The sequence below is a fragment of the Labeo rohita genome, chromosome 18, assembly GCF_022985175.1.
Source record: "Labeo rohita strain BAU-BD-2019 chromosome 18, IGBB_LRoh.1.0, whole genome shotgun sequence".
In the NCBI taxonomy this organism is placed as follows: Eukaryota; Metazoa; Chordata; class Actinopteri; order Cypriniformes; family Cyprinidae; genus Labeo; species Labeo rohita.
The window spans coordinates 2,965,384-2,985,049 of NC_066886.1; the positions used below are offsets into that span (position 1 = coordinate 2,965,384).

Here is a 19,666-nt window from a genome sequence, read left to right on the forward strand (position 1 = left end):
TCAACTGCTTCAGGATCCAGATTTTACATTGGATGTCAAATGGTGACCCAACACAGGGCCAAAACTGTTACTGAATAAGCAAATTTTAATGGTAGCCAATTATTCAGTGCACAAACCACATCCTCGTTCTTGACATGCCCATTTAGCATCTGTCCACTTTGGCTGCCTTCATCAATGATGAATTTGCACCAATATATTATTACAATATTTTCTTGCACACAGTTTTTTGTCAACAACAAAATTTATGAGAATTCCTTTTTAAAAGCTGAGAATTTGCTATTTAGTTGCATTTCATTCTTTGCATTTAGCATTTGATGACCACTGGATTTATCATACAGACTAATATATTTTAAATATATTTTAATGGTATTTTTAATGCTGAAACATCTTGCAGAGTTCTTTGAGCTGTACATGATTTAATGGAAATACTGGGTGGAAACCAAAGGAACTTGTACCAGACTGTGTAAAAGAAATGATGGTCAAGTTAAACCTAAAGTACCATTTACCGATATCCAAAATCATATCAAAGCAAGCCAAAAACTAGTCCAAACATTAAAATATGAATAACTGTATATCCAAAAAAACCTGATTCCAACAGCAAAATGTCAGCTTGATCTCTGATCTAAGAAACAGTCTGTATAAGCATCTGAAAATGGCAGGTGGCATGTCATAACATTACAGACGAAATTACACAAGCATCTGTTCAGGACGGCACTGATCACACGACAGACCTCACAAACCAATCCACTACTGCGCCCTTTACATCCTGACCCAAAAACGTCTGCTTACAGCACAAATCCAGTTTTTTTTTTTTAACAAAACAGTGTTCAACCATGTTAAATGTTGAGTCACCACAGGCTCAAACAAGCCTGTTAACACAATACTAACGGGAAATTATCTGCACTTAAAGTCAACCCTCTTCACATGACTCATCCTCACTGTGCCTGGTTCCTCGAGACTGCAAATCATGCAGATTTACACCTGAAAAACTTCTAAATATAATTTGCGAATGCATTATATGCATATTTCTCTCCAGATCGAGACACAACACAGAGTTATTGACTGAAATCATTTCAGGGAGCAGTTTATACAAAAACAAAACACAATTAGTGGCCAAATACATCAGTAGCTTTCGAGTTGCATTGTTACATGAATACAAATAAAGCCAATTTTCTAACCCTTAATGCAGATTTATTGTATATATTTAGTCAGAGCACTGTTCAGTAACAAATCAGCATCATCAAAACAAAGCTGGACACTGTGATGCATTAGGAACTGTATGCGTTTGTGAATACTGCATGTGTTTCATTGGTGTGTGAATGTTCAGCATGTATTTTTTGCTAATGTAAGGGTGTAATATTGTATATACAGAAAGCATGTGTACACACCTGGTGGGTATCCTGGGCTACCTGTCTGATAAAGGTTGGCTGTGTAGGTCGGGGCAGTCGTAGGGTAACCTCCGGGATAACCTGGGCACATGCAAAGAGACAAAAAGTTTAGAAATGACACTAAAACACATATTATTGAACTGAACTGAATCAACACTGAACTAAATTAAGCTGGATAATACTAATTGTGAAACTGCTCTACAGCTGCAACTTAAGTCATTTCATAATTGTTGAATTTTGCAACATTAACACTTTATTATGCTTTGATACAATCTGTAATGTTTAAAGTGCCATTTTAATAAATGTGACTTGAGTTTTAGCTTTTTAGAAGATTTTAAGGGATTAATTGCTACTAAAACTAATTGCATTAAGATGAAAGATTACTTTCATTACTTGCTAAAATGTGCAAATAAACTGCACTGGCTAATAAAGCAGTGTTTCAGTCATGCAAAATAAACAATTTTCCTCACAGTGAGTAAATATTATATATGCAGAAAGAACTTTTTAATATGCATGTCATTTTCTGATATTAAATTGTTATATATACTACAGTTCAAAATTTTTCTTATGCTCATCAAGGCTGCATTTATTTGATTAAAAATCCAGTAAAAACTGTAATATTGTGAAATATTATTATAATTTAAAAGACCCAATTTCTATTTGAAAATATTTTTAAATATAATTTATTCCTGTGATGCAAAGCTGAATTTTCAGCATCATTACTGCAGTCTTCAGTGTCACATGATCCTTCAGAAATCATTCTAATATACTCATTTGCTGCTTAAGAAAAATTTCTGATTATTATCAATGTTAAAAACAGCTGTGCTGCTGAATTATATTTTTGTGGAAACCAGGCCACTTTCTTCTGATGCATAGAAAGCAGGACAGCATTTATTTGAAATAAAAATCTTTTGCAAAATTATGAATGTCTTTACTGTCACTTTAATACAATTTAATACATCCTTGCTCAATAAACAATTTAATACATCCTTGCTCAATAAAAGTATTCATTTCTTTTAAAAAAATCGGAATAAATGAAATAAAAATAATCAGCCACCTTTTCACTAGATCTCATATGTGACCCTGGACCACAAAACCAGTCTTAAGTAGCAATAGCCAAATATACATTGTATAGGTCAAAATGATCATTTTTTCTTTTATGCCAAAAATCATTGGGATATTAAGTAAAGATAATGTTCCATGAAGATGTTTTGTAAATTTTCTACTGTTAATATATCAAAACCCATTATCTCAGCATGCCTGACGTTTTTGAGCATAGTTTTTCCTTTTCTCTTAAAGTCATCAGAACAGAAATTAATAACAGCAAGTACAGATTCATTTCTGTAAACGAAGAGGCTGTTAATTTTTCCAGACATACTGATCCAAATCATTCTTTGTAACCTGTGCCATCATAAGAAAAGGACAAAGAGAGTCAGGGGGAGCGAGGTGAGCTCTTGATTGAACAGGATGGGCACAGATGGTCTCCATTACGACTCGTCTGTCTCAATAAGACACAGTCGGATGAGTGTGAAAGCCAGCGCATCGGCCTCATACTGAACAGCACGAGCTGTGAGACATACAGGGCATCATGGGAAAGAGTATTCATGTCTGAACAGCTCACTGCAAGGGATGCATTTGATCAACACTGGAGGATGCAGGACAAATACAGGCGTTCAGTTCGTCAAGAGTGAGTCTGAGGACCTGTTTGATCATGTGCTTCTTAAAGGAACAGCCACTCTCGTGCCACTTATGTATTTATCTATAAGATATTTAGAAGAATGCTCAAACCTGGCATGTGCATAAGCAAAGAGCTCAAATTCACATTTTATCCCATATCTTTTTTAACATATGCTATTATTGCTGTAGGGTTCTTTGAAATCCGTTTTATTTTTTTCCAAATTCCGTTTTTCCGTTTTAATTTTTCTTGATTCCATTTTTTCCCGTTTTAATTTTTCTCAACTCCTTTTTAATGGTTAAATTAAATCTGATTAATCAAAGAGCATGTCTAATTAATTAAAATCATGGAACTTATACAATTTCACATCAATTTAATAAAAGTTGAACAAAAATGACACGTTTAGGGCCCTATGAAATGTTTTATATTTTCTCACCATATGTTTTATTGTTATCAAATTCTGTGTTTTAGCATGTCTAAAACATAATTTATTCAAACTTATTCTTAAAATAGCCTTAAGAAAGTCTGTGTTGTGTATTTAAAATGTTCTGGTTATCAAATGAAAGCAAAAAACATTAATTTCATTCATCTTTTTTTTTTGGCAAACAAAGGGGAAAAAATGTGTGATTATACCCTAAAATATAATTTTTGTTTCATTTTAGTAGTAGTAGTAATAATATATATATCTGGCACAATGTCTTCAAGTTAAACCGGACTTTTATTTTGACGGGTTGCCGTGTCTACCTTTACATTGCTGTGTGTATATGATATAACGCTAGTTTTCCTAAAATGGAACGGTCTAATGCTAACGGTCTAATAAGTGACTCTCAGCAGATATTGTTCATGTATTTATGTCCTCATTTAGTGAAACGACAGACGCTGAAATCACAGCGAGCATCACGCGTGTAGTAAATAAAACCGCTCGTCTGCTCCATTCATTAACAGAGACACGCAGAACATGCAGGATTCACATTTAAATGGTATTTTTGTGGCGTAATATTTACAGATACTAGTCCATATTGTGATTTGATTTAAGTCTAATAACCTACTTTTGATTAATTAATTCAAACTTTGACAATTTCGTGACGTTATTCAGTAAATTCTGTTTTTATGACTGGATTCCGTGATTCCGTCTGCGTCTTCCGCATCGCGGAAATCATAGGGCCCTATTGCTGTAGCTAAATTACTGTCTCAAATATGAGCAAATATTCAACTTTGCAACATAGACATACTATTGAACTGAACTGAATCAACGCTAAACTAAATTAAGCTGAATAATACTAACTGTAAAACTGATTTACAGCTGAAACGGAAATCATTTAATAATTGATGAATTTTGCAACATTAAAACTTTATTATACTTTGAAACAATCTGTAATGTTATAAGTGCTGTATTAATAAATGTGACTTGAGTGTTAGATTTTTAGAAGACTTTAAGGAATTGTAAAACAATGACTGAAATAGCTATTTGGTATTGAAACTAATTACATTTTGATAAAAGATTTTTTTGTTCTTTGGAATAATGTGCACTGATGAATCTTTAATAATAAGAGCAGAAACATGTTTTAGGAAACATGCTGAAATATTGATTTTAAAGCTGAAATGTGTCATTTCTTCATCATTAGTTGCACCATAATGACTTTTAAGCTAGTTTCCCAACTAACACTTTGAAAGTCATACACTTTTCAGGAAGATCTGCTTACAAAGTAAATATAGTGGTTTCATTCATAACATACTTCACTTTTAAAGAGATAAAACACCTTAAAAGCATTCCAAGCTACACCGAATGGTCTCCTAATCTATGTAGATACCAGAAGATCAGACTGTTTGCTTTAAGAACAGTGCATCCTACACATTCTCTAGTCTGAAATGGCCTGAAAATTCATCCATGCGTTAAGCAGCGCTCACAAAGACACGATTTGATTACAAGTGTTACCAGATACAAACACTGTCTCCACCTGCATGTGCACTGACCCGCAGCTCTCTCTTTGAAACGGGACATTACCATTTCATTTCATAATTCTTTCACTTCAGTTCATTCCTGCATTGAGCTGCATTTATGACAGACATGCAGAACCACGTGTACTTTATTAATGTCACGCAGTTATTATAAGAATGTGTCCAATGAACTGTGTGCTGTCTGGCTTGTTTTCTATAGAGAATCTCTCTCACTAGAAGTTTTTATTCAGGTCTTTCTGGGTAGGTGAATATGTTGAGAAATAACATTTTTAAACAAATATTACATAAATATTAGGTCTGTATAATAATAATAATAATAGATATATAATTTAAACAATAGAATATACATATGTGTGTGCGTGTGCGTGTGTGTGTGAGACCCTGGACCACAAAATCAGTCATAAGGGTCATTTTTTTTTTTTAAATTGAGATTCTACAACACCTGAAAGCTGAATAAATAAGCTTTCCATTGATGTATGGTTTGTTAGGATATTTGGCCGAGATACAACTGTTTTAAAATCTAAGATCTGAGGGTGCAAAAAATATTAAGAAAATCGCCTTTAAAGTTGTCCAAATGAAGCTCTTAGAAATGCATATTACTAATCAAAAATTAAGTTTTGATATATTTACAGTAGGAGATTTACAAAACATCTTCATGGAACATGATCTTTACTTAATATCCTAATGATTTTGGCATAAAAGAAAAATCGATCATTTTGACCCATACAATGTATTTTTGGCTATTGCTACAAATATACCCGTGCTACTTAAGAATGATTTTGTGGTCCAGGGTCACATATAAAATATATAATAAAAATGTAAAATAGATATATTTATACATTTAGTCTGAATACGGATAAATCATAGTGAAAAGACATGTACTGCAGTAAAAACTACACTAACAGCAGTTATTTCAACTATAAAAATTTAAGTAATCTTCCTCTGTAATTCTACTTTCCTTAATTCAAATTTAATTAGAATTACAAGTCTACATCCTGTTCGATTCAAATGAATAAATTCAAGACTACCCTGATTAGTTAACGGCCGTGATCTAAAACAAAAACTACCAGCTGTAGATGGAGTTTTACAAGATATTTCAGCGATGTCTCAAACTATGCTCAAATCTGTCAGAGAGCTCAATATATATACTCATTTCTCATCAGCTGTCATTGTTTCATTCGTGTTTACTTTTATTTCTCCTATGGAATTTTCTAAAATAAAACTGATACTTGAATTGTAAGTGAGAAAACCTCTGAGCAATAACCTTTACCTCTTGGTAACGGCATAAAGAAAGACATAATGAAAAAGACTGAAAGCGACAGAGAGAGTAGATGTTGGCATGTAAACAGTCTCTATTGACCCAGAGAATCCCTTCAATAAGAGCACATCAAATATGAGCCCACGGTTACCATGGCAGCAGACAAACACCTGCCATGAGTGACACAGACACACACAACACACACACGGCTCTAGATGCATAAACACACACACACACACACACACTGAACAGAGGTGAGAGGTTTAGTTTGCATTGATGCACGCTCATATAAAAACACTGCAGCATTCCTGCGCATTACAGACGAACCCTGCCGTCAGTCTCTTATTCTCATCAAGGCTGCATTCATTTGATCACACAGTAAAATCAGTAATATTGTGGCATATTATTACAATTTCAAAGAACTGCTTTCTATTTGAACATTTTTTAAAATGCAATTTATTCCTGTGATCAAAAGCTGAATTTTTAGCAAAAAAAACAACATTTTTTGGCGATCTATCTATTTACAGATGACATGAAACCACATTTGCACATTTAACTTTCTATATATTTCAGAGTGAAACGGAAAACCTCATTAGCAGATGATAGTAATGGCTAATTTATGCTCTTGGATGCATCAGTCCCTTCGGTGGTTCGTGATATTTTAATGACAGATCACAACAACAAACCTCTCCCTTAGAATGCACTGACGAATTATATAGAGTAATACCACATACGTTTATTAATAAAGCATTTTGTGTTGTCTTCAAATACACGTGTTTGTCATTACATACCTGTGTATGCCATATTCTTAGGGTTTCCGTACGGGGTTCCCGGCTGCACTGGACTGTACACCGGGTTCATGGTGGAAGACAGCCTGTTCTTACTGAAAGAGACAAAGAGAGAGAAAGAGAGAGAGAGAGAGCAAATGAGTTAGACCAGTGTTGATTTAACAGACATGAACTGAACACAATCATCTGCCTAAACAAACCAAAATGATGACAAAATACACACACTCATATACACGACTCAAAATCTATATGTCATACATACTCGCAGACGCATCATTTTTCCTGTGTAACACAAAAACGTCCCTCAGTGGCCATTTTTACCTGGTTTTGAAGAATTATGTAAAGCCCGGTTTAACCTCTTTTGGAGGATTCTGTAAAGCCTCAGTTAAGACACAATCTTCACATGTGTTTGACTGCAGCTTTTCATATGATTTGGTCCTATTTGCATGATAAAACCTTGCATTGAAATGCAAGTATTAGAGCACCATTAATAAGAATTTACACTGTCATTTAAATGTTTAAGGTAGGTGAGATTTTTTACTGTTTAGGAAAGAAGACTCCTCTGCTCACCAAGGCTGTATTTATTTAATTAAAAATTCAGTAAAATTAGTAATATTGTGAAATATTATTACGATTTAAAATAACTGAATTCTATTTGAATATGTTTTAAAATGTAATTTATTCCTTTGATCAAAGCTGAATTTTCAGCATCATTACTCCAGTCTTCAGTGTCACAAGATCCTTCAGAAATCATTCTAATGTGATGATTTGCCGCTCAAGAAACATAATTATTATTAATGTTGAAAACATTTCTTCAAGATTCTTTGATGAATAGAAAGGAACAAGATTGCACTAATGTTTGAACACAACTGTCACAGTTTAATCAGTAATTACATGTGATAATTTTCTTGCTCTACTTACTTTCATACTCTACATCCTTTAAAATACCTGATAACATTTAAATGTAAAGTGGCTATAACACTACACTTTAACTACTTAACTGACTTTTATTTAAGGAGAGACTAAAAAATTTAGTTTTTTCATGCACCTGTCAAGTTTGAGATTTTGAGGCTTTTTTCTTTTATAGCATTTTATCTGTTTGTGTCAATAGATCTCAATTACAATATATATTTTTTTAAATATAAGGCCGTTTTCTCAAAATTTGTTTTTTTCCTACACTGAGCCACAAATCTCCATTTCAGTGGAACTTACACACACCAAACTTTGCATTTTTATTCCTGTCTATATCCTGAAGGTTCTTACTTTTTTATTTTTTTAATTATCATTGTAATCAAACAACTGGGTAAGTAAGGTGATAACTATTAGTGATTTTTTTACCCTATTTACCTTAGGTGTCTCACCTTATCAACTACTACTCATATGCATATAAATATAGAAGTACATGATACTGAGTACACAAGTATATGCAAAAAACCCTGTCTCTTTTGCTGTGCACTAAAGTTCAACTTTGGTGAACCCATTAGCAAATTAGCAAATGTAAAGCCACAAAACCACCATCATTTCTGCATCAAAACAAGTTCAAAAGACATCATTTAGTAATTTCAGTAAGTAAAAACAGTTATAATTTATTATTTATTATGCAATAAATTATTTATTGAAAACAGAAGCCCTGGAGTGTGACATCATATCCTGTTGCTCATATTCCTTGCAGGGTCTGAAAAAAATCTTGCATGTGATGGATATTTACCAAGACTTCAAAAAGACCCATCTGAAATGAGATTAAAAATAAGAAAGCCAGTGCTGAACATGAAAACAGCAGTAGAGTGACTGTGTGTGTGTGAGTCTCATCTCCCCTGAACACTCTGATGGCATTATCAGTCAGGAGGAAAGACAGAAATAGAGGAAGAAAAGCGCACGAATAGGGGAGGATCATGCGTCAGAACCTTCCCCTCACACCTCGGCCACACACAGCGGAAACGGGAGCAAAGGCTGAGAGCACAGAGCTGTTAGCATGTGTTCAGATGTGCCGTGAATGTGTCACGAGTGTGTGTGTGGGAGAGGTGAAATGTCAGAGGGGAATGTGGCGTCAGAGCGAGCGCATTTATGATCTATGATCACACGATTCCAAAAGTACGGAAGAACAAGGTCACGACATCCAGCTAATCAAAACGGCTTGATGCTGCATGAAATGCATATCAAAGATTCAAAAAGAAAATAAACCACAGCTTCTCATTCCCTTAAAGATTTGATTTTTGAATTTTAAGCATGTAAAATGCATGCAAAAATTATTTGGCAAGTTGCACAAAACAATCTAAATGCAATGAAAGCATCAATTTATGAAAGGTTATGCGTTACTGTGATTTTACTATGTTTAATAGGAATCAGTTGCTTAACAGGATCCCTTTACCATTGTATAATTATTGTAACGCATGTCCTCTCATTGCTTATTACTTTAATAAACAAGTATATGCTTAATTAGAGATATTGTTTGAAAAGGCATTGTAAAAGTCAATATATTAATAAAAGTCAATGTATTAACATGGCAACCATAACAGTGTTTATTGTGATTATTCAGTAAAGATACATTAAATTGACCAAACATGACAGATTATTAGATTTTAAGTAAATTCTGTTTTTTGGAACTTATGATTCATCAAAAAATCCTGAAAAAAAATCTAAATATGCAACAAAATGTTTCTTGAGCAGCAATTCAGCATATTAGAATGATTTCTGAAAGACTCAAAAGACTGGAGTAATGATGCTGAAAATTCAGCTTTGATCTTAGAAATAAATTACATTTTACAATATATTACAATAAAAAACATGTCAATTAAACTGTAATAATATTTCAGAATATTTACTGATATTATCAAATAAAAGCAGCTTTGTGAAAGAACTTCACAAATATATTAAAAAATCTTACAGACGCAAAATCTTTTAACAGTATAGAAGCCATATTTAATCATTGATTATTTAATAAATTATATATTTAATTTAAGACATATTATTCACATTATTAGACACCTTTTAATTTGTGGTAAACCTAAGGTAAAAACACATTTTACTAAAGTCAACATGAAATCAGAGAAGTTTATTTACTTTTTAAACACACATTACTGGAAAAGTTTTGAAATATCTATTGGGGCATATTATTCCAAAGATAAAGAATTTGTTTTCAGAATTAATACCTTGGCTCTACATCTGAAATATTTTTCCAATGATGTCACTGAAACATCTAATTTTTTCGCCCGCTTACAGATAATTACCAGATTCTATAATGACCATTTTTTTTACAGTCCACTCGGATATGACTTGAAAACCATCATCATTATAAAAGCAAAATGGCTCATGAATGATATTTCATATTGACTTTAATAAGCTTGATCAGAGGTACAAATCCAGCAATGAGCAGGTGAAACCTGTGTGCTGCTTTGAGACAAAGCACATCAAGGTCATCCAAACCCTAGAGGACAGAAACATGACATACAGCTGATATGTAGCTCATAACAGCTGGAATCAGAATGAACACAACGTCAATAACATCCCAACCCCAAAAAACACACGTACACATAAACACATGCACACACATGGTGGAAGGTGCTGAGCACTAGACTGACCTCTTAACGTTCTGACTGGTGTCTGTTGGGTACAGAAAACTGAATTTGTCAGTGGAATGCCCGCTTGCCATTCTCAGTGAAGGAAAGGCAAATGAAGGAGGTAGGAAGAATGGATATGCAAATCTGGAAATGACAAAAAAGAAGGAAACAAACAAAAACGAGAGCAGGTCGTGATTAAAAGGCAAACCATCAAGCACAAGCACAGCAGAGCAAAGCAAAACACAGCAAAGCAACATAAAGCGAGCAAAGCAGTGGCAAAGAGAGAGAGAGACACATAAAGTGACAAGCAGCAGAAATCAAAGCTCACACACTTTCACACACCGATGGACTGATCAGTACGGGGGTGAATAACGGTGCGACGGGGACAAGCAGCGCTGGATTTCAACAGTGTTCTGTGAACATTTTCATGGGCATGTGGATGTGAGTTAAACTGCAGTCAAACCCATTTAATATCACTTCCTTTAATGAGACACTTATTTCAGTCCCACACACTTTAAAGGGGTCACTGTGCACGACGAACAAGGAACGTCAGCTCCAATTTGCATTACTACAAATTAAGGATGAGCATTTTGATCAGTTTCACTGCTCAAAGGAACAGTTCAACCAGAAATTAAAATTTGATCAAAATGTACTCAATGTGGTCATCCAAGATGTAGATGAGTTTGTTTCTTCATCAGATTTGGAGTAACGTAGAATCACGTCGCGTGCTAACCAATGGCAGTGAATGGGTGCCGTCAGAATGAGAATCCAAACACCTGATAAAACCATAACAATAATCCACAAGTAATCCACATTAAGCCATTTGTAACCTTCAAACCATTGCTTCTGACTAAAATATAACTCCTCTATCCATAACACAGTTTTTTTCTAGTGTAAATGTCATCTGGTCTGAATCAGGAGAGAAATATGCACAGATCAAGCACCGTTTACAAGCCAAAACAGTTCCAAACAAATATGTGGGTGGATTTTAATGTAAGAAGACAACAGGAGATGCATACATTTCCCTAAATCTGCTCTGATGAAGAAACAAACTCTTGGAGGGCCTGAGGGTACAGACATTTTTCAGCAAATTGTCATTTGTATACATTTATTTAAAGAGACAGTCCAGTAAAAAATAATTGTGTTCTTCTTAAGTATCATATATCACCATACTTATGGAAAATGAAACACTAGACAACATATTACCCTTCATTCATGTGCAATATAGGGCAGAGGAGGCTATAGTTTTCACCAGTGTTATAGTCACCAATGCATTTGCATGACTTTTTCACATGTGACTACAGAAAGAAAAAAAAGCTGTGACAACAATAGGTATGCAAACATGTGAAATGTGTTTTTTAATGTTACATCACCAGTACTGGTTTTAGCTAACTGAAAAGTTAACTGAACAACATGTAGAGATTTCTATAGAAAAAAAAATCCCGCAGTTAAGTTAATGCACAAACTCTGTGCATAACCTTGGACATTTTTATCATTTCAAACCTTCTAGTAGCACTTAGCACTTTCTTACCTAAATAAAAGTATACGCCATGAATGCACATTCACATATGCTGGATTGTAGATACTTGTAATGTCTTTCTTCAAATGTAATGCAATTAGGAAATGCATGCACGTTAACTGAAATAAAATAAAAATGAACAGAAATGTACATTTACTCATTTATCAGACGCTTTAATCCAAAGCAACCTACAAATAGAAAATAAAATACAATTTAAATTCTTTATAATAAATAATATGTAACTGTATATTATATTATATTAACATTATAAATGATTGCAAATTTTCTGTAAAAATAATTAAATAAAAATAAAAACCAAAATAAATAAATAAAATTAAAATTAAAACAAAAAGGACAAAAAAAAAATACAAAAAATGTAAGACTACTATTAAAATGGTACATATGGGCCAAAAAGTAGGACTTAGCACTTTCTTACCTAAATAAAAGTATATGCACTGGGAGGCATGAATAACAAAAACCCAATAAACCCCATAAGTATCTGCATAGTGTTCTACTTCTACTATCTTGGAAGTGCCTGAAAAAACACTTCAATCTCATCACATCAATGCCATTTGCATATTAAATGCATTTCTAATTAACTCCAAGCTTGCAAACATGCAAGCAAACATGCATAACCTATAACTTGTGTTGTAAAGTGCTACCAAAAAACCATAAACAGCTTTTAGGATCCTTGTGGCACAATGGATGCACATTCACACATGCTGGATTGTAGACACCTGTAATGTCTTTACTCAAATGCAATGCAAGTATAAAGTACATCCAGGTAACAATCATGCATGCACACTTTTTTTGTAAAATGCTAAGCAATCCAACATCGCCCTCTAGTGAAGGTATTATGCACCTGTGCTTGCCATCATCTCCGGAAATTATCACTGCTGTTTAATGGACAACTGAAAATGACATAAAGCAGGTTTGACTGCACTTTGTGCATGTGCATGTTGTGTTTCATGTGCATGAGCGGCTCTGAGCTGCTGGTGTTCTGCAGACCGTGAGTCATTAATCAGGCCGTGACAGGATCACCTTGAGCTGCTGCTGGATGAAGGTGCCTCTCGCACCAGTACACAATCACCTCTCCCTCTCTGCACTAATGTCTTCCTCAGTAGGCCAGTATGATTGATGGCATCGTGAAGGATGTCCAACTGCCTCGCAGACGAAACCGGGAAATCTACTGAAAACGCAGAACACGTTCGGATGTGATGTAATCGACTTCCTCGGGATTCACTGATTCTTATTCATATCATATATACTGCTGGAAAATTAAAGACCAGATAACATGATTCTTGAGTAATGGAGACAAGAAGCAGCTGCCATTTTTCACTAATGAATTTGAGTGACCTTTAACTTGTGATTACATGATGATTTTTACAAATAATTTCATGGAAAAGTCTGCGGCAGATTTCCATTTGTATGCCAGGTATGAATCATAAATCATAAAAGAAAGATATCCTGAGATTTAAATGCATTTCAGTGAGATCAAGCTGGCTAAGTTTCCACTTACAAAAAATAATATCTAGTCAACAAAATTTTAAAAAGGATGATAATTAAGGAAATACATGTTCAATGCATTTGCGATAATTTAAATAAAATAAAAATTAACAGAAATTTACATTTACTCATTTAGCAGATGCTTTAATCCAAAGCGAATTACAAATACAAATAAAATACAATTTTTTTTACAATTTAAGTTACAATTACTACAATTACTAAAACTAAAATGAAGATAAATCTAAACAAAAACTAAACAATCAGCAAGTCTAAAGCTAAATCTTCTCAATTAGCAAGTAAAAAAAGTAAACAAAATAAAAAATAAAAATAAAAATGTAAAAACAGCAAAAAAACAACAACAACAAAACAAACAAAAGCAAAAAACATACAAAAAAACAAATAAAAATGACTAAATTAAAAATTTAAAAAATAATAAAATAAATTAAAAACAAAAATAAATACATAAAATTAAAACAACATAAAATAAAAAATAAAACTAAAAACCAAAACAAATAAATTGATACAAAAAGGACAAAAAATACAAAAATTTTTATTAGGATCAAAATATAGTTTTGAAAAACACAGTTTAATGGTCATTAAAACATTATGGCTAATAAATCTTCTCAGTTAGCAAGTTAAAGAAAAAAGAAAAAAGAAAAAGTAAAATAAAGTAAACAACCAAACAAAACAAACAACCAAACAAAACAAAAAAAAAAAAAAAATTCAAAAGATACAAAAAGCACAAAAAAAACCCTACATTTTAAAACTATAATTACATTTACATTACATTTAATCATTTTGCAGACGCTTTTATCCAAAGTGACTTACAAATACAAATAAAATACAATTTAAAAATATATTAATAAATAATATATTATTGTATTTTATATTAATATTATAAATTATTGCTAATTTTCTTTAGGTTAAGTTGAAGTACTACAATTACTAAATATAAAATGGAGATAAATATAAACAAAAACTAAACAATTAGCAAGTCTAAAGTTAAATCTTCTCAATTAGCAAGTAAAAAAACCAAAAACAAACAAATAAATAAATCTAAAAACCAAAACAAATAAAAAAATGCATAAAGGACAAAAAAAAAAAAAAAAACATACTAAAAAGTTAAACTACAATGGCTAGTAAATCTTCTCAGTCAGCAAGTAAAAAAAAAAGTAAAAATACAATAACAAAAAATAAAAAGTAAAAAAAAACCCCTAAATTTTAAAACTATAACTGCAACAGAAACTAAACATAAAATATAAAATAAACACTTATTGAAAATATTTATAAATACTATAACAATATTTTAATGATACTAAAATGACTTTGAGATGGCCCGATGTTTCCAGCTTTTCGATAAATGTAGTAATGCAAACATCTGCATGTCTGCACACACAGATTCACACTTAATTATTCAAATAAAACGATTCTTTCAATATTCACGGATGGTTATTTTACAAAATGTATATTTTGCCCATCTCTTCTGTAACAAAATGTCATCATCACACACCACGCATTTACAAAACACAGTCCTGCAATAGCAGCAATGTTATTTGGAATAATTAACTGGAACACACACAGACAAGAAAGAACATTCTTATGGCTCAATGAGCAAAATGCAGCACAAAACTGGCGGCAGAACAGACTGAAGTGCACTCATTATCGCGAGCAGGTATTATTCACAGCTTTATGTGCTCTTCTACAAGCCAAACACGCACGGCGACTCATGAAGGGTGGAGAATGGGGCTGTGAGAGCACACTCGGGTAACTAACCAGCATTAAACGACACCAGACTGCCCTTCCTACGTCCCCGTAGAGTCGTTCATGGGAAAAGAGACGTGGAGGAAAATGGCTGACTGCTAATACAAGGCTGGTTTAACGCATAGCACAGCTCAGAGATGGCAATAAAAACACAGCATTAACTGATATTAATGTATGCTATATCAGAGAGCGAGAGAGAGAATATTATAGAGACACAGGTGCTCAAGATTTCCTCCTTGTCCTCATTAAGGGTTTCCTTTCCTCTCCTCCTTTACTTCTAGGGTAGGGAATCAATAAATGATTCTGAATATTTAATTAAATTATTTACGTTTACGATTCTGGAATGTGCATTTACAAACATACCTTCTTAAAATGAATAAATATAAATAAAGTATTTATATAAAGCATTTTTTTATGCAACTGGAATAATATATGAAATGTATTTACAAATATACTTCCTCAAAATTACTAATTAAACTTAATTTAATTTTTAATTAAAAAATTGTGCACTTTTTTTTGGAGTTTGACAGAAATGGGCTGGAAACTGTCATATAGAACAAGCATGCTAGATTGTATAAATTATTAATTTTTATTAACTTTTTTTAAATAATGCAATTATGTACAAATATACTTCCTTACAATTACTATATAATTAAATAATAAAATAAATGTATATAAAAAAATAATTAATTATAAAATTATTATTTTTTAATTAAATTATAATATATTATATTATTAAATATTTTAAAATGTATTATTTTATTAGTATTTTTACATCACTATTTACAATTAAATTATAATAAAAAATAATAATAATAATAATAATGCATTTTAATTTTATTTAATGGCACCTTTCAGAACACCTCACAAGAAGACAGGAATAATAAATAAAAATACAAATCACTACACAACACAAAACAGACAACAAACACTCCACATGTAAAAAATAAAGTCTCAAATAATTATATATATATATATATATATATATATATATTCAATTATTTAAACATTTAAATAATAAATATATATAAATTTTGCATTAACTGTTCCTTTAAGAAAGCGGAAAGATTGTAATCTAAATCTGTATCCTTCTGACTGTCATCTCTCCTCGGTTGCTTTCTCCATTCGACTGACTTTCACCATCTCTCCAGTCCTCCCTCTAAGCAAATCAATACCTCCTCCATTCCAGCGTCTTTCCTCCTCCTTTCCGTCCCTCCCCCCACTTTCCTCAATCTCTATGAATAACTCTCTTTTTTTCTCCCTCCTTTTTTATCAGGGTGAATCTGAACACACTGCAGTGCCCTTGAGCTCTCACTCCTCTCCTTCTCTCTCAGGCAGAACACAGAGTTTGGCAGTTATGCTGTCGTTATGTAACGCGCTGCTCTTTATAACACGTTGTTGAAAGGTGCATTGCATACCGCTCATTATATCTGGCCTGCAGCATCAGGAGACGGGAAACTAGATGAGGGGAAATCCACAAGCAAAATCAACCTGAGTGCCATCATATTTATCTCATCTGGCTATTGATACAATATTTGAGATGATGTGAATCTGGATTTGATTTTATGATTCAGCATGAACAAACCGTGTGAGCACAGCTTACTCAAAGTAAAATGCATTCTATCTCTCGATGTATTGGTATACTGCACGGTCCAAAATAGCTAAATAATAGCAAAACAATAAAATTTCCATTGGGAATAAAATAAAACTAAATAAAATCAAATAAAATAATAAAAAATGTAAAGGTTAGTAACACAAAAAAGTTAAACAATAAATAATAATGAGAACTTGGGATAAAATTTTGCTTAATTGTAAAAAATAAAATTATAATAATTATTATTGTAATATAAACTAATTATAATAGCAAAACAATAAAATTTTTCATAAAATAAAATACAAATTTTAAAGGTTAGTAATACAGACTTTAGTTTTAGCAATAAAACTAAAACAATTTATCTTTTAAGTAAAACATAAAGGTGCATAAAAAGGTGCATAATCAGAACTTGGGATAAAATTGTGCCTAACTGTAAAAAATAAAATAAAATAATAGTAAAACAATACAATCAATACAATACAATTTCATTGGGAATGAAATAAATAAAATTAAATAAAATAAAATATTTAAAGGTTAGTAATACAAAAAAAGTAAACAAATAATACTACAAATAAAATAAAACAAAATAAAATAAAAAGTTTAAAGCTTAGTAAAACAAAAAAAAAAAAAAAAAAAAAATAAATAATAATAATGAGAACTTGGGATAAAATTGTGCTAAATCGTAAAAAATAAAATAAAATAATGATAATATAAATTAACAATAGCAAAACAATAAAATATTCTATCAAATAATTAAAAAAATTAAAGGTTAGTAATACAGACTTCAGTTTTAGTAATGAAACTAAAACAATTTATCTTAAAAGTAAAACATAAAGGTGAATAACGAGAACTTGGGATAAAATTGTGCTTAAATGTAAAATGAATAAAATAAAATAAAATAATAAAATAAAAATAATATGAACAATACAATTTTCATTTGGAATAAAATAAAATATTTAAAGGTTAGTTATAAAAAAATTTAAACAAGTAATAATAAAAATGAAATAAAATAAAATACAATTTTAAAGGTTAGTAATGCAAAAAAAAGTAAAAAAAAAAAAGAAATAAAACTACAAAAAAGAAATACAATTAAAATAAAATAAAACGATTAGTCTGAAAAACAGGCTTCATTTTTTTTACCCAAAATATGATTTCAAATTTCTTCCCCCTTTTGAAACTGGGATGGAATATGTCCCAAACATCTGTGAGGTTCTCTCGGACACTTGTGTCTTTGAAAAAACATTAGACAGCAGTTGAGTCGGTTGGAGGTTTTCCCTGCTGACTGGGCAGTCAGGGTAAATCTAAGGACACACACTCAGCATTCTGACCCCGTGGTGACCCTGTGATGATGATGATGATGTCATAGTGACATTGGGACACACCACTAACCAGCACATCGACCGCACACATCAGCTTCTTGCAGCACAGGACGCGTTTTCCTGCAACTCTGCGTCTCTGTAATGCTGCTTCATTCACAAACCAGATTAAAATTCTTTGTACTGAACGGTACGACTGCAACAACAAAGAAGCAAAGATTTTGTTGATGAAAGCACAAACAAAAGCAATTCCACTGTCTTCTGCTGCTTAGTCATGACTTTCATTCATTCAGAGCAGTTATTTACGTGTCCATTCAATAGGTTGTACTGTCTTAAAGGAGAAGTCCACTTCCAGAACAAAAATTTACAGATAATTTAATCACCCCCTTGACATCCAAGATGTTCATGTCTTTCTTTCTTCAGTCGTAAAGAAATTATGTTTTTTGAGGAAAACATTTCAGGATTTCTCTCCATGTCATGGACTTCTATGGTGCCCCCGAGTTTGAACTTCCAAAATGGAGTTGGAAATGCATTGATATACTTTTTACCCTCAAATGCTTGTCTTGTCTAGCTTGTCTAGAAGAAAATGAGATGGGAGTTTTTTGACATACGCAGAGCTAGACAAGACAAGAGGTTAATATATGAAACAGATAGCAAGTTTTCAAAAGCATCTTTTCTACTGTATACGGTGTTTCCCCTACCACCCCTGCTGAAAAAACAATAGACACCATTACAAACTTCGTAATGGTTTTACTGGTTATAATGGGACTTGTATTGGTTTTAATGGAAACTGTAATAGACCCTGTTGGGCTCTACTGGTAATTGGTCACCTTCTTTTGGTGGCTTGTTAAAACCAATAAATCCTAATGGAATATGTCCCTAAAAAACACTACAGAAAAACATTTTTTAATGGTTTTAATGGTTAAACGTTGATGGTTTGTAACGTTTGTGATGGTATTTGTAGTGGAAACCATTAGAATTTACTGTAATAATTCTATAGTTTATTTTTAGCAGTGATATATTAGGGGAACGCCTCTATACAGTATATAGCATTCTATATAGCGCCAGAACACAAGTCATTTAAGGTTACCTTTCCTACAGAACAGGTCCATACCTTGTTCTTTTATTAAAGGAGAAGTCCACTTTCAAAACAAAGATTCACATATAATGTACTCACCCCCTTGTCATCCAAGACGTTCATGTCTTTCTTTCTTCAGTTGTAAAGAAATTATGTTTTTTGAGGAAAACATTTCTTCATTTTTCTTCATGTAATGGACTGATATGGTGCCCTGATTTTGAACTTCCAAAATGCAGTTTAAATACGGCTTCAAACGATCCCAAATGC

At 32.3% G+C, this 19,666-nt stretch overlaps 1 protein-coding gene across 4 annotated transcripts in view; it reads right to left on the reverse strand.

Annotated features, from left to right (window-relative positions):
- fam168a (family with sequence similarity 168 member A) overlaps nucleotides 1-19,666 on the reverse strand; it is a 48,248-nt gene that overhangs the window by 12,878 nt on the left and 15,704 nt on the right. For 2 of the 4 annotated variants that reach the window (XM_051135087.1, XM_051135090.1), the window contains exons 2-4: nucleotides 10,647-10,769; nucleotides 7,072-7,163; nucleotides 1,389-1,469 (exon numbers count right to left, since the gene is read on the reverse strand). In XM_051135087.1, the coding sequence (XP_050991044.1) occupies nucleotides 1,389-1,469; nucleotides 7,072-7,163; nucleotides 10,647-10,717 (244 nt within the window). In that variant the 5' untranslated portion in view covers nucleotides 10,718-10,769. Of the gene's footprint in view, nucleotides 1-1,388; nucleotides 1,470-7,071; nucleotides 7,164-10,646; nucleotides 10,770-13,185; nucleotides 13,318-19,666 lie in introns of those variants that run through there. The other 2 variants (XM_051135088.1, XM_051135089.1) reach the window with 2 other exon arrangements.